Here is a 26,224-nt window from a genome sequence, read left to right as displayed (position 1 = left end):
ATTGTTTCACAACACATGGATTGAAGTTTCATTTTATTGAGTTAAGTTTATTACATTGTCTCGAATATTAAAAACAAAACATGAACATATTGTCCTTCATTGTTATTAAATTACTAAGGCCTCGTCCATCCCTATATGAGCAGGCATCATAATTGTCACACCCCAACCAATGGCGGAAACATCGGGATGAGACGAAGTGTGAAGATTGCTCGAGACATCATAACGCTATTTGTGACAATAATTTAATAATCCAAATTTCATTTCCAAAATAAATTGTCAAAACATTACAAGAAAAGCAAATAACAACATTGTTCAACATAACGTAAACAAAATTGATACAACACTTTAAACCTAAACGTCTAAGTGAGTATCTAGGCATCTTTGCTATCCGTTTTCATTTCATCATCATCAACCTGTAACATGTTTAAAAATACAATTCAATGCAAAAGCAAAGGCGAGTATACAAGTTTGGTACGTGCATAGCTAAAGATAAAAAGTGTGAACAATTCCTCATGGCAAGCATATGATTCAAGATAAACATTAAATATGGCATGTGTCTAACATATCAAACCAAGAAAACGCAATATGCTCAAGACATAACCTCAAGTTTACGGGCGGGTCGTTAATCCTATAGCGCTACATATGTCAAGGTTTGGCTCGTACGAAGTTAATGATAAGTTCAACACATAAGAATAACCCAAGTTTAAAGTATCAAGCCATCACGTATACAAGCATGTTATAGGAACGTTCATGTGTTTAACAAAGTGTTCATGTGTAAGTTTTTCAATAGGTAAACATGTTACACCCTAAAAGTGGTAAAAGTAAAAAGGGGGAAGTACGAGTATACTCACGGTTTACAAGTCTTGACTTGGAAGTTCCGAGAGTAAGTTTGGTGGATGATTTAGCTTGGAGCACCTAGTCCTTCTACACGAGGAAACGTAGGTGTGTGAGTTTGGCGTTTACGGAAGATTATAAATTGGAGTTTAAAATAGCATAAAGTAGGGTATCAAAATAATCATCCTTGCCTTATACTCTTATATGACACCACGTAACCACTAGGGTTATATTGTATTTCATGGGTAGTAAGCCCATTGGAATCATACTTGGAGTGTTAAGTCTTAGATGTCATCCTACTACTTTAACATATAAACACAAGTTTAATATTAAAGGTTCGAATGGGTGTGTATATATATTTAAGTATTACATATTATTAAGTCCAATAATTCAAGTAGGAGGTAGAAGATTAAGATCTTCGTTTAGGCACCTCGAGTCATTCATGAATGTCATGTACGGGGTAGGAAGAACATGCTTCCGTTTAGGGACCCCTTAGATGTTCACCACTGCACTTGATGTAAAAACAACCAAGGAGGGTCATGAACTAAGGTCATTACAAGTAAGTAAAGTAAACTATCTATTAGAAATCATCAAACCATGTGAGGATTTTATGTTTGGAACAACCCAAGTTGTTCCATAATCACTCATATATCAAAACTATGTTTGACACGATTTGTGGGTTGAAACCCTAGACAAAACACAATGTTATGAGGTTTAATCCTCTGATATTTGAATGTCTCAACCATGTTTTTAAGCTTACCCAACCATAGGAGAGGTTGTAAGCATTAGGACATTGGTGTGAGATGTGTTAGACACAAGTTGGATAAGAAGTAACAAGTTGTTGATTAATAAATAACAAAACAGAAAGTTTTAGTCCATTTTAGGGCAAATCCAAGCATGATTCTTCCAAGGAAAAACCAAGGATTCAAACCCAAGGACATAACAAAGCAATAGCAAGAAGAATCAAGTGATTTAGCTAAGAAATAAGCAAGTTACACTCACTTTAGTGAAGGTACAAGAATCTGTCCAAAAACTCAGATTTACTGCAGATTGAGAGTGATTTTGTGAAGATTAGAGAGTTGTGAAAGTGTCAAATGGGTTGGGGAAGGTGGGTATTTATAATGAATGAGTTAGAAGGTGATTGGAGGTGATTAGAGGTGGATTAAAGGTGATTGGGTGAGATTAGAACTTGGGATTTCGTGCAAAATTTGAAAGAAACACAAGTCTGCCGAAAACAGGGGCTCGCGTGACGCCAAGCCCCCTCGCGTCACGCGGCGGGTAGGCTTGCCTGATCTTTCGTTTTATTACACTTTAGTCCCTGAAGTTTGTATTTGATCCTTTTTGGTGCAAAGTTGAGAGTTTAGGGACTTGTTTTGATACAAAAGCAAAGTATAAGGTGTAATTAAGCACGATGATCATAACCAAGTATAATTAAGCGTATAAGTATCACAATCAAGTATCATTTACGTTCAGAATACGTTTAATGCACCAGTTTCAGGTATTTACAAGTTTAGCACATAGTTACCAAGAATCACGAATAAGTATCAATCGTTCCACAAAGTTGAATGTATGAGCATATATATAGTGTGTATAACATGTTCGTAACATAATACGAGTTTCATTAATGATCCAAGTCTCAGTTTGACAATGATTTCGAAGGAAAGAACGATTACAAGAATACAAGGTTTCCAAAAATAGAAATCCAAGCAATGGTTTTCTAAATAAGGAAATTATGAAAACGCAGGGCGTTACAGTCTCCCCTCCTTTAGGAAATTTCGTCCCGAAATTTAGGAAGACGGAAGGTTTGAAAAAGTTTTGGTAATAAGGTCCAAAAAGGTCTTCAAAACACTGAATTTCTCATGGCACGTTTTACGAGAGTTTGGTAACATGGTGAAAACACTTATATATAGGACGTACCAGCGGCGTATCCACCATCTTTTGACCATGTGACGTCCGTTTCGTATCCGGTGTCATGTTACGTTCCGTGTCTTACCATACACAATAGTACACTCTATGGTTCTCATACGACTATCACTATAATCCCGTGTGCACCCGCGATTACATTGATCGTCACATGATCCGCATAACTTGTACTAGTTGTGTATGAATTAAGGTATAAATAAATTCTAAAAATAAGATTGCGTGCACAGAGGCATAGCATATAAGCATGCTTGTGTTCCAAATAGTATAACAACGTAAGCGAATCCCTCGGGTTTCGCCCGCGTATAGTGCGAAAGTATAAATTTTGTATAAAAAGCATGAGTCTAGTATAAGTTTAAATACGAACACGCACGGGAGCATAAACACAAAAACGCATGCCAGTAGTATGAGTAAGAGTATGAGTATATATGTGAGTACAATTTTGAGCATAAACGAATGAGCGTGAGCATAAACGTAAATCGTATAAATGAGAGTATATATATAAGTATGAGTCTATCATAAATTGTATAAATGCAAGTATAACTATGAATTTAAGTACAAACATAATTGTATTGGTATGAGGAAAATATATGGATGTGAATATAAGTTTAAGCATAGTTGTATAGGTACAGGTACAAGTAGGATATATGAGTATAAACACGAATATGAATATTAGCGCAACGTAATTGTGAGTGTAAGTATAATTGTATTACATGAATATAAACTTAGATATAAGTGTAGTGTAAATGTATAATTTGGGAACGCGAGTATAATATAGAACGTATGAATATGTATATGATTATGAAAATAAGCATAAAGGGGAAAATATAAATATAGGTGTAGACATAAGGTGTAGAAATACGAATATGGATATGAGTGTAATACGTAATGATTTTGTTTATGATATGAATCGTAATATATGAATTTAAACATGAAAAGAAAGGCCAAGAAGTTTTGAGTATGAAGGTAAAAATGAGGGTATAAGTGTAATTGTCATGAGATATAAACCTAAGCACATAAAATGATATACATATATAGTTGTTTTGAGCAAAGCGTGACGTTCATTTAAAATCAAAATAGATTGAGTTGACATGACATATAGAATCTAGTTCATAAATGTAAAGAGAGCATAAAACATTTATTGGTTATGCGTGTTATACTTTGTGAAAGAAAAGGGAATGCTACTCTTGTTTTAAAAAGGATTTACATTCGTTGAAGATGGTTGGTTCTTATGAAGTTTCCTTGCCCACACATTTTAAATTGACGTATTGAATAATGGTTGAAAAGGTTCTAGAAGTAAATAAGTTCGCATCGTTTTAAATTGTCTTGCACTAGAAAAGGAATTCGAAGTTTAGAGATTTTTGTGACAACGTCGATTCTTAAGAAAAGGATTTTGGTATACGATCTTAATGATTGTTGAAAAAAAACGTCTTTAATAAAACATTTTACTGATTTTGAAAGAAATTTTAGTAAACGATTGAATACCATTGGTAGTATTTCATAGGTGCTTGTGAAAAGTTGATTTGATTCCTAGTTGAAAATAGAAAATCTCTAGTTTAAGAATATGAGGTGAGCCTTTTTCAATGGTTACATTGATTACAAAATTTCATGGGCAATGGATTTATTAAACCAACCAGGTTGATAGTAGCATTTCGTAAATTTTGAAAATCGTGGTATAAGCGTTTATGGTAAAGGTTAAGAATTTTGTGTGTATGAGCTATATAAAATAGAATGTAGAATAAGAAATTCGTTTATATAAACAATGCATGTTGAAATAAATAGGGATTTGGCTAATGATAAAGGATTTAGATATAAACGTGATCATGTTTACGTAATATAGTTTATTAAGGAAAATATCGGTAACGATCACCTAGGTAAGGGAATCACCCCTAATTCATTGGCGAGGTCGTTGTAAGATGAGAAAAGAAACGGAGTTAGTCTTCAAGGTAAGGAAATCACTCCCACCTTGATGATATGTCTCCATTTATTGTTACAAGGGGTATAAATAAGATTATGTGGAATCATGCATGCAAATAATATATAAATGTATGATAAAGTATTTATACGATATATGCGTAGAAAATGAAATTAAAAAAAATAATTCGAATTCGAAAAAGGGAGTAGATGAGACTTGGTCATAATGTTTGTTTAAGAAAATGAAATTGATCACATAGCATAAAGGGTCACATAACGTAAAGATTCAAGTTGATTTCCATAGTATAAAAGTTTAAACGTCTCACATAGCATAATCATGGATTCCACATAACATAACATGAACAAATGAAAGCATTGTAAATTTAGTTTGTTCACGAGGAATTATTATTGTTTGTGATTGCGATAACGTGCGAAATGATTAAAACGACATTTCGAAATGGAAGAACGTTCAAGTATAAAATCACATATAAATTGAGATACATAAAAGAGAGGCTCAATAAAACCTAGGAGTGTTCCGGGTAGAGGAACGTCGACAATTCCAAAGTGGGTCGAAAGTCCTTTCGATTTAGAGATATTGTGCTTTGGCCTATAAGTAAGATACTCTCGTCGAGAAGCGATTAACGGTATCTTACCCTTCCGGTTACTACACATCTCTAAATGATTGGAACATTCGGGACTTTGGCGAGAATGAAAATCAAGGAATGGGACTTAATCGACAAGATGCGGGTTTCACCCCTAACTTGACGATTTCGTACCCTAAAGGTGGTTGGTACTTGTCGGCCAAAATAAAATTTTGACACTTTGACAAGGGTCCACTAGAGTTGAAATGGAAATTACCATTAAGTTGTGGATGTCACTCCTAGCTTAATGGTGAAATTTTGTGCAAAAATAGATTAAAGGTAGAGTGAGAGTCGTTTACCAAATTGTGGGTTTCACGCCTATTTTGGTAAATTCGTCTCGATAATGTTGCAAGAGTATAAAATAGCATAAGTGTATTCGTGTTAGCCTTAGGAAAGGCGCATAAGTTTAATAACAAGAATTGTAGCTAGGAAGCATGTAAGATAGAGCACAAATGTTTTAAACAACAAATAAGAGACAAAGTTCCTAAAACTATAGACTAGGGCAAAAGCATGGCAATTTTCCTAATTCCCTATAGTTATGGCTCTGATACCAATCTGTCACACCCCAACCAATGGCGGAAACATCGGGATGAGACGAAGTGTGAAGATTGCTCGAGACATCATAACGCTATTTGTGACAATAATTTAATAATCCAAATTTCATTTCCAAAATAAATTGTCAAAACATTACAAGAAAAGCAAATAACAACATTGTTCAACATAACGTAAACAAAATTGATACAACACTTTAAACCTAAACGTCTAAGTGAGTATCTAGGCATCTTTGCTATCCGTTTTCATTTCATCATCATCAACCTGTAACATGTTTAAAAATACAATTCAATGCAAAAGCAAAGGCGAGTATACAAGTTTGGTACGTACATAGCATAAGATAAAAAGTGTGAACAATTCCTCATGGCAAGCATATGATTCAAGATAAACATTAAATATGGCATGGGTCTAACATATCAAACCAAGAAAACGCAATATGCTCAAGACATAACCTCAAGTTTACGGGCGGGTCGTTAATCCTATAGCGCTACATATGTCAAGGTTTGGCTCGTACGAAGTTAATGATAAGTTCAACACATAAGAATAACCCAAGTTTAAAGTATCAAGCCATCACGTATACAAGCATGTTATAGGAACGTTCATGTGTTTAACAAAGTGTTCATGTGTAAGTTTTTCAATAGGTAAACATGTTACACCCCAAAAGTGGTAAAAGTAAAAAGGGGGAAGTACGAGTATACTCACGGTTTACAAGTCTTGACTTGGAAGTTCCGAGAGTAAGTTTGGTGGATGATTTAGCTTGGAGCACCTAGTCCTTCTACACGAGGAAACGTAGGTGTGTGAGTTTGGCGTTTACGGAAGATTATAAATTGGAGTTTAAAATAGCATAAAGTAGGGTATCAAAATAATCATCCTTGCCTTATACTCTTATATGACACCACGTAACCACTAGGGTTATATTGTATTTCATGGGTAGTAAGCCCATTGGAATCATACTTGGAGTGTTAAGTCTTAGATGTCATCCTACTACTTTAACATATAAACACAAGTTTAATATTAAAGGTTCGAATGGGTGTGTATATATATTTAAGTATTACATATTATTAAGTCCAATAATTCAAGTAGGAGGTAGAAGATTAAGATCTTCGTTTAGGCACCTCGAGTCATTCATGAATGTCATGTACGGGGTAGGAAGAACATGCTTCTGTTTAGGGACCCCTTAGATGTTCACCACTACACTTGATGTAAAAACAACCAAGGAGGGTCATGAACTAAGGTCATTACAAGTAAGTAAAGTAAACTATCTATTAGAAATCATCAAACCATGTGAGGATTTTATGTTTGGAACAACCCAAGTTGTTCCATAATCACTCATATATCAAAACTATGTTTGACACGATTTGTGGGTTGAAACCCTAGACAAAACACAATGTTATGAGGTTTAATCCTCTGATATTTGAATGTCTCAACCATGTTTTTAAGCTTACCCAACCATAGGAGAGGTTGTAAGCATTAGGACATTGGTGTGAGATGTGTTAGACACAAGTTGGATAAGAAGTAACAAGTTGTTGATTAATAAATAACAAAACAGAAAGTTTTAGTCCATTTTAGGGCAAATCCAAGCATGATTCTTCCAAGGAAAAACCAAGGATTCAAACCCAAGGACATAACAAAGCAATAGCAAGAAGAATCAAGTGATTTAGCTAAGAAATAAGCAAGTTACACTCACTTTAGTGAAGGTATAAGAATCTGTCCAAAAACTCAGATTTACTGCAGATTGAGAGTGATTTTGTGAAGATTAGAGAGTTGTGAAAGTGTCAAATGGGTTGGGGAAGGTGGGTATTTATAATGAATGAGTTAGAAGGTGATTGGAGGTGATTAGAGGTGGATTAAAGGTGATTGGGTGAGATTAGAACTTGGGATTTCGTGCAAAATTTGAAAGAAACACAAGTCTGCCGAAAACAGGGGCTCGCGTGACGCCAAGCCCCCTCGCGTCACGCGGCGGGTAGGCTTGCCTGATCTTTCGTTTTATTACACTTTAGTCCCTGAAGTTTGTATTTGATCCTTTTTGGTGCAAAGTTGAGAGTTTAGGGACTTGTTTTGATACAAAAGCAAAGTATAAGGTGTAATTAAGCACGATGATCATAACCAAGTATAATTAAGCGTATAAGTATCACAATCAAGTATCGTTTACGTTCAGAATACGTTTAATGCACCAGTTTCAGGTATTTACAAGTTTAGCACATAGTTACCAAGAATCACGAATAAGTATCAATCGTTCCACAAAGTTGAATGTATGAGCATATATATAGTGTGTATAACATGTTCGTAACATAATACGAGTTTCATTAATGATCCAAGTCTCAGTTTGACAATGATTTCGAAGGAAAGAACGATTACAAGAATACAAGGTTTCCAAAAATAGAAATCCAAGCAATGGTTTTCTAAATAAGGAAATTATGAAAACGCAGGGCGTTACAATAATCATCATCAAACATCATCAAACTATGGTACCTGAAACATGTGTGAAAATATGTCAGCATAAAAATGCCGGTGAGTACATAGGTTTTGTGAGTGTGTCAGATTCATAGCCTTAAGTTCATATTGCAATACCTCGTCCAACTGCGAGAGTTGTCGAGTGTGTACCTTGAAAACAAAAGAGTTTGATATTGCAGTATGTTTCTATCAACTTTTACAAGTTGATATATGTGTAAGCCAAAACCATTGTAGCCATGAATCTTAACTGAAAACATTTGTCTTTGTAAACCAAGTAATAAATCGTCGTTGAAAGTAAACATTGTATGGTTTATATCTTTAAGTAAACCTTGTAGTGTAACTTCATTTTGAAAACATTTGTCCAAGTGATCTAGATAACGCAACGACATGTAATGTGTTAAAAGCACTTATATATAGGAAGTACCAGCAGCGTATCCACCATGCTTTTATCACATTACACCCGCCCCATTACCTAATCACTTACCATAACCCAATCATTCAATAGTTCAATTAGTTCCAATCGTTCAATAGTTCAAATAGTTCACATAGATCAAATAGTTCTAATGGTTCAATAGTTCACATGGCTCACATAGTTCAATAGTTCCAGTGGTTCAATAGTTCACATAATTCACATAGTTCAATAGTTCCAGTGGTTCATGTTTAAATAGTGAAAACTAACTTTTGGTCGTTTTATTGAATACATTCAAACCTGTGTGACTCGTCCTAATCGTTCAACTCGTATTAACAAACCACCAAAGGGTAAGTTAACAATTATCAGGTTCTGTCGTTACTCACATTACCCCCATAACCATGGTGAAAGTCCGATAAAGGGATTTGTCAGATCCTATGGTATCATAATATCCTATGGTACCATAACGTACTACTGGTCGGCTAAAAGAATAGTTAATGAATGTCATTCAATGTCTTTCGACCAACGCCCCAACAAGTTCGTTCATATTATAGAAATCATTACGTTTAATATAAACCATAACATTTGTTTCGAAAGCTCGAAAATCATTTAGCACATATGAATCACCCCAAAACTTTCGAAAACACTAAAATTACCCACATTGAGTTGCAAAGTATCCTTGATCTAATGAACTAACAAAGCTCGGGAAAACCAAGGAAATCAAGTGGTACCTAGTAATCGAATCGCTAAGTTAATAAATCGACACCTAAATCAGAAGATCGGGTAGAATGAGGTCTCGTAAATCAAATGAGTATTGGAACTCATGTGATATGGTTTGACAAAGCCTACATTCTAAATCGGAACCTATCCTAAGTGCTTACGACCCGTTACGACCCATTAAGGTAGCTTACGCTACTTTAACGCGTCGTTCGCGCAAAAGCGCGTTTGAGACGCCTAACTAGTCCTATGACAAGTATTATATGCCCTAACATGTTTAAATATGTTGCATAATCAGTTTAAGTGACAAAAGTTAGGTTACATATGCTTAAAATCAAATTATGCATGAAAAGGGCATTTTGGTCATTTTCCTAAGGCATATAAACTACCTATCATACAACTAATTAAACTAAGTGACCATAAGGTATAACCTCGGAAGGTTATTCCCTATACAACTATGGTCACAAAACATGCTTGGTCGGATCCTAACGATCGACCAAACGGGTCGGGTTCGAAAGTCTAAGCGGTTGTCAAGACCGCTTGACTTACGACCCTATCAAACTAAGTTAGAAAACAAGTTTGATATCAAAACAAAGTGTTTTGATACCCAAAAATAGCTCCGTTGCAAAATACGCATAACCACGTATTTTGACCGAAACTTTGACTCGTCACTTCGACTAATCAACGTGGTAATCAGTAGGTATAGTCACAAGGGACTATAACCATCGTGATTACGCTCACGTTGCAAAGTTCAAACGAACTTTGTGTTGAACAAATCATGATGAAAGCAGAAAGTCAAATGTTGTTTGACTTTCACGCTTGAAAAGCATAAACAAGCATGAAAGAAGCTTACAAAAGGTCCAAGCAAGGAAGAATTAATCCAAAACACTCAGGTATGAAGTCTTAAACTTCAACTTAGAGCAGATATTGAATCAAATGTGAGGAATCAATGAGAAACTCACTTCTATTTATAGGAAGTTTGGATCAAGGAGATCATTCCATGTGTTAGGAGGTTAAATCTTGACCATACACTTGTGGAACATGGTTTCTAATACAATGAGATGCTCTAAAACAAGTCCATTGTATTGAAAAAGTTGCATAAAAGACCCTGAATTCAAGCTGGTTGCTGAAAACAGACTTGCTGTCAAAAGTAGGCCGTCGCGTGCCGCCACGGGTACCCCCCCCCCCCTTTACTGTGGCGCGACGCTAGCACCTGCTTGAGCCAGAAACTTTCAAAAATTGGCAAGAATGGTCCCTGCAACATGTTTAAGCCATTTTCGATGCGTTTAAACCCCGTTAACCCATTTTCAAAGCTCTACAAGGATGTTAAAGCATAGGGGACTTGAAACATGCAATCTCGGATATCGGTTCGTTTGGTCGTACGGTTACGTTATTCGGTTAATTACGACGAAACACGAACGAATGCAAAAAACGATACAAATTACGCGACGAATGGTATTTTTGCATTCCAATCACTAAAATAAAATATTTTAATGATTACAAAAATTTTTGGATGTCCTGATATGTTCAGAACGTAAGATATGCGCGTAAATGCAAACTTATGCACTTTTTGACGCTTTTAGTCCCTATTGATCAAATAAGCATTTTTTTCGCATAACGAACCCCTCAAAGCGTATTTCTAAGATATGTAAAGGATATTTAGGGTATGTTTAGCTTATGATCAAGTTCCAGAATGTTCGTTGCCATACGAATCGGCATAGTTTCGCAGTTTGACGCAAATAGTCCCTGTGATCGAATAAACTTGTTTTCGACACACCAAACCCTCCAAAACTTATTTCTAAGTCATGTAAAGTTTATTTAAGGTATGTTAAGCCTATGTCACTGTTCCGGAGTGTTTGTCGCGTTAAACTGATTACGTTCACGCATCAGTTCGCGTATAACTTTGTAGAAAGCGATTTAAAGCTCGAAATTGAAAAAGAATTGATATGTGCAAATGATACACATATTTATACAAATCCCAAGTATGAAACACAAGATTTCATTGGTTTTGTATTCGTATGATGGTCGTAGAGGCACAAATGTCACACTTCTGTCGCATATATCTCGGGCTTAACTTGCCCTTCTTACCGAAACGAATCACACCTTTCCAGGGTGATACTTTCAGTAAAACCTTATCCCCTACCTGGAACTTAAGAGGTTTGCGCCTCTTGTCAGCGTAGCTCTTTTGCCTATTTCTGGCTGCTTTTAGATGATCACGGATTTGTATAATCTTATCCGTTGTCTCAAGGACTATCTCAGGTCCTGATAGTTGGGCCTCACTAACTTCTGCCCAACAAACGGGCGTTCGACACTTTCCCCCATAAAAAAGAAAAATATGTTATTAAAAGTAAATATAATAATAAACTATTATAATATATTAAATAATAAAAAAACTATATATTATTATAAAAATAAAGTTACTATTCATCATCCCTCGTCAACAATATATATATATATATATATATATTATATATATATATATATAATTCATTACAATATTTTTCACGTCGTTGTGCATTATATATCTATCTTATTTGACCACCAACTCTCCTTCCACTTTTACAAATGCTAATTTTAGTCCCTATACAATCTATCATGCACTTTGACCACCTACCAAGTCTAACCCCTACACTTTCACATAATGTCTTATCCACAGGGTGGACCTACCCTATAGCGTGGATGGGCGGCCGCACCCCTTGAAAAAAAATTAGTGGTATTTTCTGCGAAAAATCCCGACCGCACCCCTTGTAAATTTTCGTCCGCACACCTTGGAAAATTCCGACCGCACCCCTTGGAAATTTTCGTCTGCACCCCTTAGAAAATTGTTATGAATTTATATAAAAAATGTGAATACGGATTGAAACCCGACCCAGTTATGTAAACAAGTTAGCCCACTAGCCCATTTAATAAAGCTTGAATTCATTCCATCAAGCCCAATAAGTTAATAAAATTCAAGCCCAACCCAAATACATCTTTAATTAAATAAAATCAGTCCAATTTACAAAAAAAAACCCAATCGACAGCCAGCGTTGTGCAACTCCCGCCCTCCCTCTGCCTTACCTTAATGCCAGTGACCTGTGACACCCCCACCCGGACCCTCGACGGCGACTGCACAATTCCGTCCACGAACAGCTTAATTCCGGCCACGAACAGGTACATGTTTTGTTTTTTTTGTTATTTTGATGCTTATGTGATTTTGTTCAAGACTCATCAGATAATAGGATGGGTTAAAAAGTTTACACTTAAATAGTTTTTATATGATTCTAATATAGGGTTTGAAAAGTTGAAATTCAAAACTTTTACGTGTTTTGAGGTAGTTTTTATGTTTTTTTTGATGATTTTAGTTGATATTATAGAAGAAAAAGGGTAATAAAATTCTTAAATAGGTTTGAAATTTTGTGTGTTTTGACGTTGTTTAGATGATTTTTAGGGTGATTATGTTGTTTAGATGATTTTTATGGTGATTACACACGGTTTCTAGGGCTTGAATAGTTGAAAACTAAAATTGAAACATTATGTTATGGATCAAAAAATAATAAATAATGATTAAAATTGAAACATTATTCGGATAGATTTCAAAATGAAAACCCATGGGGCGACGTTTTAATTATGTTTGTAACAAGTTTTGATTTTTTTTATTATTATATAAATTTTGTTTGATATTCTTTTGTTTTACATGACCCGACCCGACCCGACCCGATACGAACTGATTTTTTTACCTATATACCTAGGGGCCTAAAATTTTTAAAAATGTTTCACACCCCCATGGAAAAATTCTTGGGTCCGCCACTGCTTATTCACCTACCAAGTCTAACCCCTAAATTTTCAGCGGGTGCTTAGTGTAGATATTTACGATATTTATGGTGTGTTACTACTGTGTTTTACACTTTTTATAATTTTTTTACGCATTGTGTTTTACAAACTGTGCGTAGCGCATTTTGTTATACCCGTTGTTTTTACGCTTCGTGTCTTACTGTACGTTTTGACTCGCCGTGCGCCGCCGCAACACGTGGTAGCTAGTTTATATTTTAAACACCTTGGTTGCATTATTATAATGAACTAGTTGGATTATTTCAAATGCATTCTATTTTTATTTTACTTGGACTTGAATTGGTTGGGGTGATGTGTTACCGGGTGGTTTAAAGAAATGACTGAAATACCCTTGTACGTTTTCAAATTTTTATCTCTAGTTGGTGGCGTGACCTCTTACCATACTTATTTTTTATTGGAACTAGTTGATTTTCCGCCCGCGCGTTACGGCAGGGACCTAACGACTGCAAAACGCGTGTCAGCAACGGCAAGCAGATATCGAATATCAAAACATAAATAAAAATGACATGGTAAGGATACTCACTCCGTCCTAAAAAACGATTTTAAATAACCTAATATATAATAATAGGAGCCACACGTCCTACACGTTGGAAATTCGATTGTTTTCAGTTCAGTTATTACGGTGCTATCACGTTAAAATATGGATGAGCTCGATACCGGTAACGGCACCGAAAGTACCGATCCGGAAAATCATCGAAATTAGGTACCGGCACCGAAAATGCTCGGTACAATACGGTATGGTATTTGAAGGTAAATATCAATAAATACAGGTATAATGCTAGACCGGTGTCGAACCGAAAGTAACGATTTTGAAAACGCCAAAAGGTGGGTACCAAATTGGTACTGAGAATGATTTGGTATAGTAAATTTGGTACCGATACGATACCAGTTTGATTACAGGATTTGATACGATTTGCTCATCAATAATCTAAATATCCAAGTTAATTTTACATGCTACAATTCATTCATTACATAAAAAGACAAAAAGGAAAGCAAAATAAGTTGTTGTGTATATAAAACCTCATTCAAACGAAATACAGTTTACTTACTGTGTGTATGAAAAGTAATCTAAACGGTGCAATTACTTGCATTGTTACGTTGCTACAGGATTTGATGATCTCGGTACCAACCGGCACCGAAAATACCGTTACCGAAATCCCCAAAAGTGGGTACCAATACCGAATATACCTCTGTTACCGAAATCCCCAAAAGTGGGTACCGGTACCGAATATACCTGGTACAGTACGGTTGGTACCGGTCGATACTGGTACGCCACTGGTATTTGAGGGTAAAAACCGATGAATACCGGTGCCGAATCGGTACCGAAAATGCACCTGGTTTAGTAAATTTATAGGTTCTATTTTTTAATATATAGATGTTAACTAGAATTACCACCCGCCGCAATGCGGCGGAGATTCGTTAGTTATATATCATATTAGATGAAAGACAAATGTTTCTTACATGACCGCGAACCCGTGTGTAAAACATAGAAAAGAATAACTGAGCCGATCTATGACACGCGCATTGCGACAGACCTATCAAACGGAGAAAAATAGACGCGTTGTGACGGGTCTGTCAAACAGGATAAAGTAGATGAAAAATCAAATTAATCAAAGGGGTTAAATTACCAAAGATTAAAACTTTAAACTTAAATTGTCAAACATTGATACTTTAGGGTTAAAAAGGAAAATTCTATTTTTTTTTTTTGAAAAACTCCCAAAGCTAGAAGTACAACACATGTAAGCATAAGTAAGTTGCTAATTTATAGGTTATAATTATAATTTATATATACTCTAATTTGTAAGAATGCTATGCAATGTTACTTGTACTATTTGCTTGGATGATTGTTCAGTTGTTTTTAGTAAAATCATGGGTTGGTTTTGGAATTTGGTGACTTGGGTTAGTATTTAAAGCTCATAACCCCCCCCCCCCCCCTCTCAAAAGTCAGGCACTCTTCCTCTCCATCTCAAAAGTTTGAGATCCTTTCATTCTCTCTCTAAAAATCTTCAACCGGTCGCCCATCTCCGCCATTGTTGCGATTTTTCTTACGACTGATTTTGGTCAGTGGTGTTGAAGCGGTGTTGCTGGTAGTCGTTACAGCTTTGTAAGAATGTATATGGTCTGACCGGTTCTTACAACACCGCGATTAGTCACCTGACGCCGTTGCCGGAGTGATGACAGCGGCCAGTGAAGCGCTCCGGTGGTGGTTATGAGTCCGGTGTGAACAAGTGGTGACAACGATTATTTGTGTCACTATGTTAAATTATTGGTCGGCGATGATGGTGGCCTCCTACATGGCATGGCAACTTCGGTTGCAGCCGTGGTGACACTAAGCCGTGCTTTGTTGGGCAATGGCTATGAGAAAGTGTGCATTTGAGCCTCTTTGTTTTGCAAGGACTATGATGATCTCTAAATCTAAGTCTAATCTAAGTCTAAATTGTTTTCGTTTTTTCTTTTATTTGTTTATGACTTTAATGAGTAGGATTGGGAAATAAAGATGAAGAAAAGTCAACAGATTTGCGGTGATTGTGGCGGTGGTTGTGTGGCGGAACTGTTTGATGAACTGGTGGTGGTGATTGTGTTTGTGGTGGTGGTGGGTGTTGTTATGGTGGGAATGATGAGGCTGTGAAGTTAAAAAGCAAGGCGATAATGCTACTGTTATATGCTTTGTTATATATGTGAAAACAAAAATAAACAAATTGAACTGACGATATGAAATATGCTATTGAATAGTGATGAAAATCATATTTAGTTTGCTTGAAAGTAAACCTCAACTTCGTGTAAGTTGTAAATTAGAAGTAACCACACTTGATATTGGATACAATGCACATAATGTTGTTTATAAACTTCTGGTGGCAATACATGAATATTAAATAGCATTACCCATGTTATATTAATATCCCTAGAACCCATCCACACGAAGTTCAACTACTAACACATATTCTGAAAGATGGATCTCTTTTGCCACTTCAGAAGGTAATTGTTTTTTTTAAGACCCTGGGTTTATAGCTCGGTGGTTGTGGGAAATAAGGGAAGACTTCTGACCTTTGGTCTTGAGTTCGATTCCTAATCTCTCCGGGTTTTACCGGTTCATCATTGTTGTGCCCTCGGGCGGGTGAAGGGTCAGCTTTTCCCCAGAACTGGTGGCTTGGTGGGCTAGGGGCTCCGTGCGTGCAGGTTGGGTTGCCATGAGGCTATCTTTCGACCAATAGGTGCCGCGCACGAAGTACCCGACGTTGCTTAAATTGGACGTTCAAAAAATATGTGATTTTTAAACAAAATGTTTAATTACCACTTGTAATGATAATAAAAATTATATGTTGAAATAACGAAAGAGGAGATGGTCTTGGGAATATGAATTTGTCCTCCTTAATAAGTCCAATGCTCAAGGGATTCGGTGACCACACCTCCAAAAGCGCGGTTTAGGAATCAATCGATTTTAGTTTAAGTTTATTATGCTATAATAACCTATAAAACGTATGTAGATATCTCCACAATTTGCCACATAATAAATATAGAAACAAACTTTATACGATGTGTAAAATGGTCATAAAATATGAAAATGAGTATAGATAATCACAACGTTATTTATTCTGATCTTTTCATATTTGTGTTTTTGTTAGTAAAATAAATTAATTTTATGATATATATAACGACATATGTACTAACAAAATGTGCTACAAATTGTTTCTTACTTTTATCAAAATGTTTGTAACTTCTCTTGTACTCAAGGTACGTACCTGAGTATGGTGTAACAACTTTTATTAATGCATCATTTTCTACATGCCGTTATGAACGTACTCAAGGTACGTCCCTGAGTATGGTGTAACAACTTTTATTAATGCATCATTTTCTACATGCCGTTATGAACGTGTGTGATCAAGCATTAAAAATGTCTTCTTTTAGGGCGTTGGTTGTCGTTGTCGATAGGTAGTGGCGTGTCATAAAAGTTGTTTGTATGGTTGTTCCCCCGAAACAACGCGGGGGAGCTTCCATCTAGTTATATTATATTATATTATAATATTCAACATTTTATGCTCATTCACAGGTAATAAATATATTCTTGTTGTTCGTTGAGGCGTTCGAACGGCTTCAGCCTGACTTTTTATAGCAACCGAGGGACATATTTGCTTGCGATAACCACTTATTTCAGATAATCAAACCCACCCCACTTTCATTATTTTCCGACAGCCGAAAATATTAATCTTGAAATCTTTAATCTTCACCCAGAAGATTCGGCCGGCGAGAATTTAGAAAAAAAAGAATTTTTTTGCACCCTTTTAGGTTACACCCACCAACTGTTTGTTAAAAAGCCTCACTCAAAAAGCAAACAACAATGGCAACTGCTTCTTTGGGTTCATCGACACTAATTCAATCACAGATTAATAGGTTTGTCAAGCCGTCAATCTCAAGGTATGATTTCCTTTTCAGAATTCTGGATTTTGGTCAAAGTTTTTGGTGATTTTTGTTCAGAATTGTGGGTGTGTGTTGATTATCTGTTTGATTTGAAGGTATACTGTGGAAATCGTGTAAGGGTTTTGTTTTTAGATATGTTTTTGATAGTAATTGCATGTTGAAAATAATTTTATTTCATAAATTTTGTAATTCTAGAGTTCTATGTAGCACGGGGACTCCATTTATGTGTCCGTACCCGTCTCGGGTACTTGTCGGGGACGGAAACACCATGGGTACTCGTCGGGGACGTTTCCTAAACGTTTCCAATGTCGGGGACGTATCTGGTAGAAGTATCCAGCCTGTTTCCATTTATTTTTAGGGGTTTTACCCTTTCAAATTCCACAACTGGCCATTAAATAAATAGACCTATCATATTCGGCTTCTCTAATCTCTAAATTCTCAAGTTTCATCATCTCTAATTCTCTATCGATTGCCGATCTCTCACTAGATGAACCGGAATTTGAAAATGATTTGATTATTGATAATTAATTATCTTTGGAAGATGTAGTATTTTTGGAATTTGTTTAACTTATTTTTATTTTTTTATATTTTTTATTGCCGTACCCGTATCTTGGAATTTTAAGTTTTGCCGTTCCTCGTTCCCGTATCGTCCCCGTACCCCGATCCCGTACCCGTTCCAGTGCTACTTAGCTAGAGTTGGTATTTGTAAAAGGGGGCATTAAGATTGATATTAGGTCTTGGTTCTAATCTTTGATGTTGTTAAGATATTATTTGTTTAAATTCATGAATCTGGAGGGCATTTTAATGCAGTTAAAATTTCTGTTGTAGTAGTCTTGATTTTTAAGTTTATGAATCTAGGAAAGCTGTTAGAACGGTTGTGAAGGCTAGTGCGCGGGTTGATAAGTTTTCGAAGAGTGATGTTATTGTTTCTCCTTCAATTCTGTCTGCAAATTTCTCGAAGTTGGGAGAACAGGTAATGTTATGTGTTCTTGATTCCTGTTAGCAAAAAAATAGTTCGATTGGGGATGACAATGGGACGGGTATTGGTTATTCCACTTCCATACCCGATAGTAAAAACATGTCCTGTACCCGGATCAATACCTGTTGGGTATTGGTTATACCCATTAGTTTGTTTAAAGCTACCTGTTGGGATTCCTAGATATAGTTACTATTTTAGTTTTTAAATAATTGTATTACCAAGGATATAACCAACTGGGGTAGACCAGTTGGCCACCGACACCCGCCTCTTCCCAGAGGTACCGGGTTCGAGTCTTGGGAGTGGCATATGTCGCCCAGGGTAAGAACTCGGCATGGGGAAGTCACCGCGGAGCTAGCTTGGTCGGGTAGCGGCTCCCGGAGTGAGATCACTCCGGCGGTTGGGAGGACCGTGTACAGTCCCCCCCCCCCCACACACACACACAAGGATATTAGAATTATAAAGTAACATTAGTGAATGAATAAATTATCCTATCACCAATGACAAAAAGAAAATATTGGGTATGGCGTATGTATGTTTCGGGTAATTGGGCCCTTCACCCATAGTTAATGGCGAATAATGACAAATAGCGATAAGGTACCTATATGCTACATAACGAATAGCGATAAATAGCGGGCGCTATTTTATAAATAGCGGGCGCTATTTTATAAATAGCGATACACTAGAAAAGGATTTAAAAAAAATATATGTATATCATATCAAAATACTGTAGTATATACGCTATTTTACATGTATATTTAACAAAAACCTAAAATACAGCTATTTTATAGCTATATTTAATCGCTATTTATATTTAAAGAAAAAATAAAAAATAAACTGAAATCTCGCTATTTATGGCTACATACCCTGTACCTTCGACCTATATGCTACGCTATAGCGACCACTATTGACAACGGTGGTATCACCTAATATCATACCTGCGGAAATTTTTAAACTAATTTCATACCCAAATACCCGTCCTGAATTTTTCAGCTTGGGGTTTGTTTTCCATCCCTAAGTTTTATCTACTCGTTTTGGTTTGATGTACATAAAACAAAGAGTGATATTGTTGCATTTCTATATAACGTGTTTGTATGTATGTATAGGTGAAAGCGGTTGAGCTGGCTGGTTGTGACTGGATTCATGTTGATGTAATGGATGGCCGATTTGTTCCAAATATAACAATCGGACCTCTTGTTGTGGATGCATTGCGCCCCGTGACTGACCTCCCATTGGACGTTCATTTGGTAATTCTTTGCAAATAATATTTTCATATATAATATATGTGTGTGTGTATATATATACTAGGTTAGATACCCGTGTGATACACGGGTTGAACAATTTACTTGGAAAAAAGTCATTGGGAAATGTATTAACCATTGAAACATAATGTTTAAAACTAAAAACTAAAAACAATTTTTATGTAAAAGATCAAGGAGGACAGAACTTACTTGAACATGTCAAACCCAAAAAATGAGAAATCAATAATTAAGGAAAACCGGTGACCTCAGACTTTGGCATTTAGCAACCTCACCTTACAAGGTGGGGTTTGTTATTGCCATGGTTTAATCCATGCAAACCATGGTGGATTAGGGAAGGGGGTGGTATAGTCTTCCATTCATGTTCCTACTAAGCTGAGAAGCTAAACGTACAAACCCTGTGCAAAAAGGTTAGTAACTTAACTGGATATAAACTTTATTGCAACCCCCCAAACACATGGATCACTGAATATAAATAGAACAAACTGTAAGAGTAATCATAAAATTGTAGAATATTGAAGATGTAAAAAAACAATAACAAAGGAACATGATCTAAAAAGAGACGGCAAGATAAAACAAAAAGAAAACTGACATTATAAACAATTCATTTATATACATGAAGTACTCTTATTTAATGGTCTGTAAAAATCTGAGAGCTGAAATGATGATATCATGATTCTATTGCTATTTGGTTAGTCAGCATGCCATATGTATTGTTTTTTAATAGTTTACTACAGCCTTAGACCCTCAGTTAAGGCATTAGAGTTTCGTAGCAATATACTTCGGATTGTTAATCATCAAAATAATTCTGCTTAGTTCAGTCATTAAAACTTTTTTACATGGTATTCATAACAACTTGTATAAGAGTCAAATTTATCTTAGTATTAAATTTGGCCTTTTATCATGAAATATATTGGTTGAGCTATTTTAAAATTGTAAGACAATTAAAAAGATAAATGAGTAAGTTAATTTCATCATGAATAAGCACCATAGCAAAATCCAGACCTAAGTCCTTCTCAAAACTCTCATGAGAACCTAACTATTCTGTGATATTCTCAACTAAACTTAATGAGGTTAGATCAAGGTTTAAAAAGGCTAAAACGGGTATCGAGGCGTTTTCCCTTAGCCTCACGAGGCGTAAGCCTCGAGGCAGGTTGAGGCGTAAGCCTCGAAATATTATTAAAAAAAGTTAAAAAAATATAGATATCTCTCATAAAAATCACAAATTAACATAAAACAAACATCATAAATAGAAAATAGTTCAACAAACAAGGTTTAACATAAAACAAACACCATAAAATAGTTCAACAAACAAGGTTTAACATTAAACAAACTCAACAAGATCAAAAATTAAGCTTGGAGACTTTCATGCTAGTTCAGCAACAAAACATAACAAAAAAAACTAAGAAAAACCTAATTAAAACAACAAAGGAGCTTCTGTGTAATGTGTTAGCGAGAAAAACCTGAAATCGGAATGAAATTTGCTTAATCGCGATGCTGGAGAAGAATCAGAAGATGGTTGAGTGCTGTTCTTCGATTAGGGTTTTCTTATAACCTACGATATGTTTTTTTAAGTTAACTATTGGACTCGTAATGTTTTTTTAAGTTAACTGTTGGACTTGACCACCAATTAGGCCCAATAAAAACTATTTGGGCCGAAAAAAATAGTCCAGAAAACAAAAAACTGATCAATTTGCACAAGTCTGGTGAGGCTTAAGCCTCACCGCCTCGCCTCACCGCCTCAACGCCTCAGACCGCCTCAGACCGCCCTCGTATGGTTGAGGCTTAGGTTTCAGTTCCCCCCTGTGAGGCTAAGCCTTAGTTGCGATTTTTCAGCGCCTCACCTGAGGCGTACGCCTCGAGGCGCGCCTCTAATCGCCTTTTTAAACCTTGGGTTAGATACATATAACAACAACAACAACAACAACCATACCCAGTAAATCCCACAAATAGCAGAACTATTGGTAGGGTCTGGGGGAGGTGGGATGTAGGCAAACCTTTCCCCTATCCTAAGAATAGAGAGGCTGCTTCTTGAGAGACCCCCGGCTCCAAAACAACCAACAGGCAGATAGACGAAAGATGGATAAGTAAATAGCGTAGCAGTAGTCAGCTAGATCATCAGCAAGCAACATATAGACATAGATACAAGAAAATCATCATATGTTGGCCTACCTAAAGTGTAAGAGAAATCTAGCCCCCTTCCCAAGGCAAAGCTTTGACATGTGTATATCCTCACCTACAAGTCCTTAACCTTAATCCTACGTCTCCACGTACTCCTATCCTGAACCATGTCCTCAGAGAGGTGCAATTCTACCAAATCTTGCCTAAGTCTTTCATTCCAAGTCAACTTGGGCCTGCCTCTACTCCTCCTTACTTCCACTGTTATGGTTTCCACTGCTCTAACTGGTTCTGTCAACTGCCTCCTCTTCACATGCGCAAACCATCTCAATCTCCCCTCTTTTAACTTGTCTGATATACTAGCTACTCCTAACCAATCCCTAAAAACCTCACTTCTTATTCGGACTAGCCTCGTGTGGCCACACATCCACCTCAACATCCTCATCTCCGCTACCTCCATCTTGCGCGCTTGTGTTTTCTTGTGTTAGGTACATATAACAATTATGGCTTAACTTAAGCACCATAGCAAAATCCCGACCTAAGTAAGTCCTCCTCAAAACTCTCGTTGGAACCTAACAATTTTGTGATATTCTCAACTAAACTTAATGAAGTTTAAATATTATATAACAATTCTGTGATATTCTCCACAATCCATATAACAAAAAAAAAAAAAAAACAAAAACAAAACACACACAAAATTATTATACAATAAAACCAAAAAAATTGTGGATACCAAAACCCATCCATCCTCAAAACCGGAAAAAAAACCCAGGTTTCAAACACACATGAACATCAATAATCAAACTTTAAACTCTAGAATTAGCCAAATACTCGTACAAACTTCTATTTTATGTAAAACAAATCAACAAATACTTACCAGTATCGGCTACATTGGGTATGTTTGGCAAAAGTAGCTGGTGGCAGGAAGCTGGTGGCTGGAAGCTGGTAGCTAGTAGCTGTAGCTTTTTAGATATATTTGGTGTTTGGTAGAGTTGCTAGAGCTTTTAATAAAATGTATAAAATGACCAAAATGGACATAACTAAAAATTTAAAAAGTTTGTACATTAAAAAGTTCATTATCTTTAGAGGTTAAAATAGTCATTTTTTCCTAAAAGCTTGTAGCTCCTTCTAAACGCTACTAGTAGGAGCGTTCAACCAAAAGCTTCAAGCTCCTAACCTAGAAGCTTCAAGCTCCTTCAACCAAACAAGACTTTATATTGAGTATGAGCTTTTTATTAAAACGTTAAAGCTAGAAGCACCTAAAAGCTCCATGCCAAACATACCCATTATGTTCGTAAACACTTGGAATGAAAGCGCTACATGATCGGAGATTAGGGCCGTCTCCAATTTTGGATCGGATTTAGGGTTTTTGAATACATCAAATCGAATGGAGACAAAATTTCATGCACGATCGGCGATTAGAGGCGTCTTCAAACTTGTTTCATCAATCAACAGGATCAAGTGTTAGAGTGGTTTTCCATGGAAGATTGGGTTTAGGGTTTTCCAATTGATGAAACAACAGAGAGAGAAAGTAGCGAAAAAAAAAAAAACGAATAAGTCATATAGTTTAAAGGGTTGGGTCAAACGTAAAAATGGATCCAATCAATTGAGCGGGAAACCGACCAATATAATGGCTTAAGAATTTGACACCTGTCCCACCCAAAGTTTTATTTATTACATATAGAAGATTTTATCATGCTGACAAGAGATTTAAAACATGACAGATGATTGTGGAACCTGAACAACGAGTGCCTGACTTTATAAAAGCTGGAGCTGACATAGTCAGTGTCCATTGCGAGCAATCGTCGACCATTCATCTACATCGTACTCTCAATCAAGTGAGATTTATTGATATTTGCTTATTTGTTTCTTTTATCTGTGATTTTTATAACGTTTTGTTTCAGATTAAAAGTCTTGGAGCAAAAGCTGGAGTAGTCTTGAACCCTGGAACACCATTAACAACAATCGAATATGTCCTAGATGGTAAATTATATTATCTTCTCCATTGGGTGGGTCGGGTAATGGGTCAGAATGGTTAAATTTTGGTACCGTTGGGTAGGGGTGTGTTTGCCTGTGAAAATGCGTGGGTCCTCTTTTTTTGAACTTTGTAAATTTTAAAGCATTTTTTTAATACACATTGTGTCACTTTCTAACCGTTTGATCCGTTATATGCAAAATATAACCCGAATCAACCCATTTTGAGGTTATAATTTCGTCAAATTCTTATCCTCGAGTTTTATGTCACATATTATATATATGGCGATGCTGAAAGGTTTCCTATGTTTAGTCATTTCCAAACTAGATTATCGAAATATTAAAGTGTATTTATATTATTTTTTAAACAGTGGTGGATCTGGTCTTGATTATGTCTGTAAATCCTGGATTCGGTGGGCAAAGCTTTATTGAAAGCCAAGTGAAGAAGATATCGGACTTGAGAAAAATGTGTATCGAGAAGGTGTGATATATTCTCAGTTTTATATTAAAAACCTAATATATAAAGGGATTCTGTAATAGACCATGTGACCAGTTGTCCCACTGGGTCAAGCAAGTTGTCCTTTGGGGTCCGTTACGGGCCATTTATGACTGTGTTTCCGTGGGACCTATTAACCTCTCTGTGCTAGTGGCTTCAAGTACCACATTCTAACATAACATTCACGATGACATTGTATCTTATTCGACAGGGTGTGAACCCATGGATTGAGGTAGATGGTGGAGTTGGTCCCAATAATGCATACAAGGTTATTGAAGCTGGGGCTAATGCGTTGGTTGCGGGTTCTGCTGTCTTTGGAGCTAAAGATTATGCTCAAGGTAACAACTCCACTCTTCACCAGATGCGGTGGCAATTGAATGGGTCGATTTGAACGTTTTTTTTTTTTCTTTTTTTTAATCATCACAAACGGGTCAGATGTGGCAAATAAAAAAACTAGTAAAAGGGGTCACGTATTGGAAGTCACCAAGAATTTTGTTAAATGCATACAACCTTCAAAATCAATTATTCAAATTCCAAGGATTATTATTGTAATAAAATTGTTACATCATACTTGAAACATTAATTATATTTGATTATAGGTGGACAAAAATGTGTTTGCAAATAAAACCAGCCCATACCAAAATGACCCGTTCTCACCCTTGCTCGGCCCGCCTATTTTGCCAGCTCTATTTTACCCGCAAATTAGTGTTGTAAGAATCGCTAGGCGCTAGTCAAGCGGTGGGGTACCGACTAGCGATTAATCGGGATTAATAAGGATTACTCGAAATTAATCGGATTGAGTTTTTTATATGTAATTTTAGTTGTATATGTACACACACATTTTTATATGTAGTGTTTTAAAGTAGACATGTTTTAACCCCCCATTGACCCATTTTTTTAAGTAATTGGAAGAAATTTATATGGTTTGGTCGAAATTTAGCCGACGTCTGGCCAAAATTTGCCCAGAATAGGACCGCCATTGACTGCCTAGCGAATAATCGGCCATTAATCGGTGAACCTCCGATTAGTTATTAATCGCAGACTAGTCGGGGTTTTTACAACCATGCCCGCAATAGTAAACTTAAATCCAATCTTTAAACTTGTTTGACCCATTTCTCTATGCAATTGGATGTCCTTTTGTTAACAGCAATAAAAGGTATTAAAACCAGCACTAGACCGGCAGCAGATAATTCATAATATGCTTTTCGACCTCAGCGGGATTTATTCAAGCAGGATGTGATTCCGACATTGGTAATCTCAATGTAAGACACTTTCTTGTTATCGGTATTTGATATCTTTAATCTTTGTTGTTTGATTCAGTATTTGAATATGTTACACAATTTACAAGATCTCAAAGTTCAGATAAAATCTCACATTATGCAGACAAAAGGAAGGATTCTATAGCAAAAACTGCATTGCGGCATACACGTACAAAGGCAATGGATAGAGGGTTCGATGTAGAAGAAACGTTATAGTACCTGTGTAACATGCGTTGCGTAGACCAGTGTAAAGTTCATTTCGTTTTCTTTTATGCTGGTTGAAAATATGATTGTTGTACTGAGAAGTCTGAAAGTTGTAGTTAAATCTCAAATTCTCAATATATTGATTTTTTTAAACCTTTTGGGCTATTTATTTCTAGTTTATATGTGAGTAAGTAAATTTAGTTTATTGCAAGATTATCACTTTGTTAAACCTTAAAAATGCAAGAAAAGA

The 26,224-nt window shown here is 36.1% G+C and overlaps 1 protein-coding gene across 1 annotated transcript; it reads left to right on the top strand.

The window, feature by feature from the left end:
• The first annotated feature begins 17,343 nt into the window (after nucleotides 1-17,343).
• On the top strand, nucleotides 17,344-26,129 carry LOC110873843 (ribulose-phosphate 3-epimerase, chloroplastic). The gene is made up of 9 exons (XM_022122855.2): nucleotides 17,344-17,685; nucleotides 18,547-18,661; nucleotides 19,771-19,911; nucleotides 23,766-23,879; nucleotides 23,946-24,024; nucleotides 24,387-24,496; nucleotides 24,723-24,849; nucleotides 25,659-25,773; nucleotides 25,895-26,129. Exons 1-8 carry the CDS (start codon nucleotides 17,609-17,611, stop codon nucleotides 25,706-25,708), a joined length of 813 nt encoding a protein of 270 aa, XP_021978547.1. The 5' UTR covers nucleotides 17,344-17,608; the 3' UTR covers nucleotides 25,709-25,773; nucleotides 25,895-26,129.
• Nucleotides 26,130-26,224: the final 95 nt, after the last annotated feature.

Source organism: Helianthus annuus, chromosome 8 (genome assembly GCF_002127325.2).
Source record: "Helianthus annuus cultivar XRQ/B chromosome 8, HanXRQr2.0-SUNRISE, whole genome shotgun sequence".
NCBI classification, from domain to species: domain Eukaryota; kingdom Viridiplantae; phylum Streptophyta; class Magnoliopsida; order Asterales; family Asteraceae; genus Helianthus; species Helianthus annuus.
This window is presented reverse-complemented; position numbering and strand designations above follow the sequence as displayed.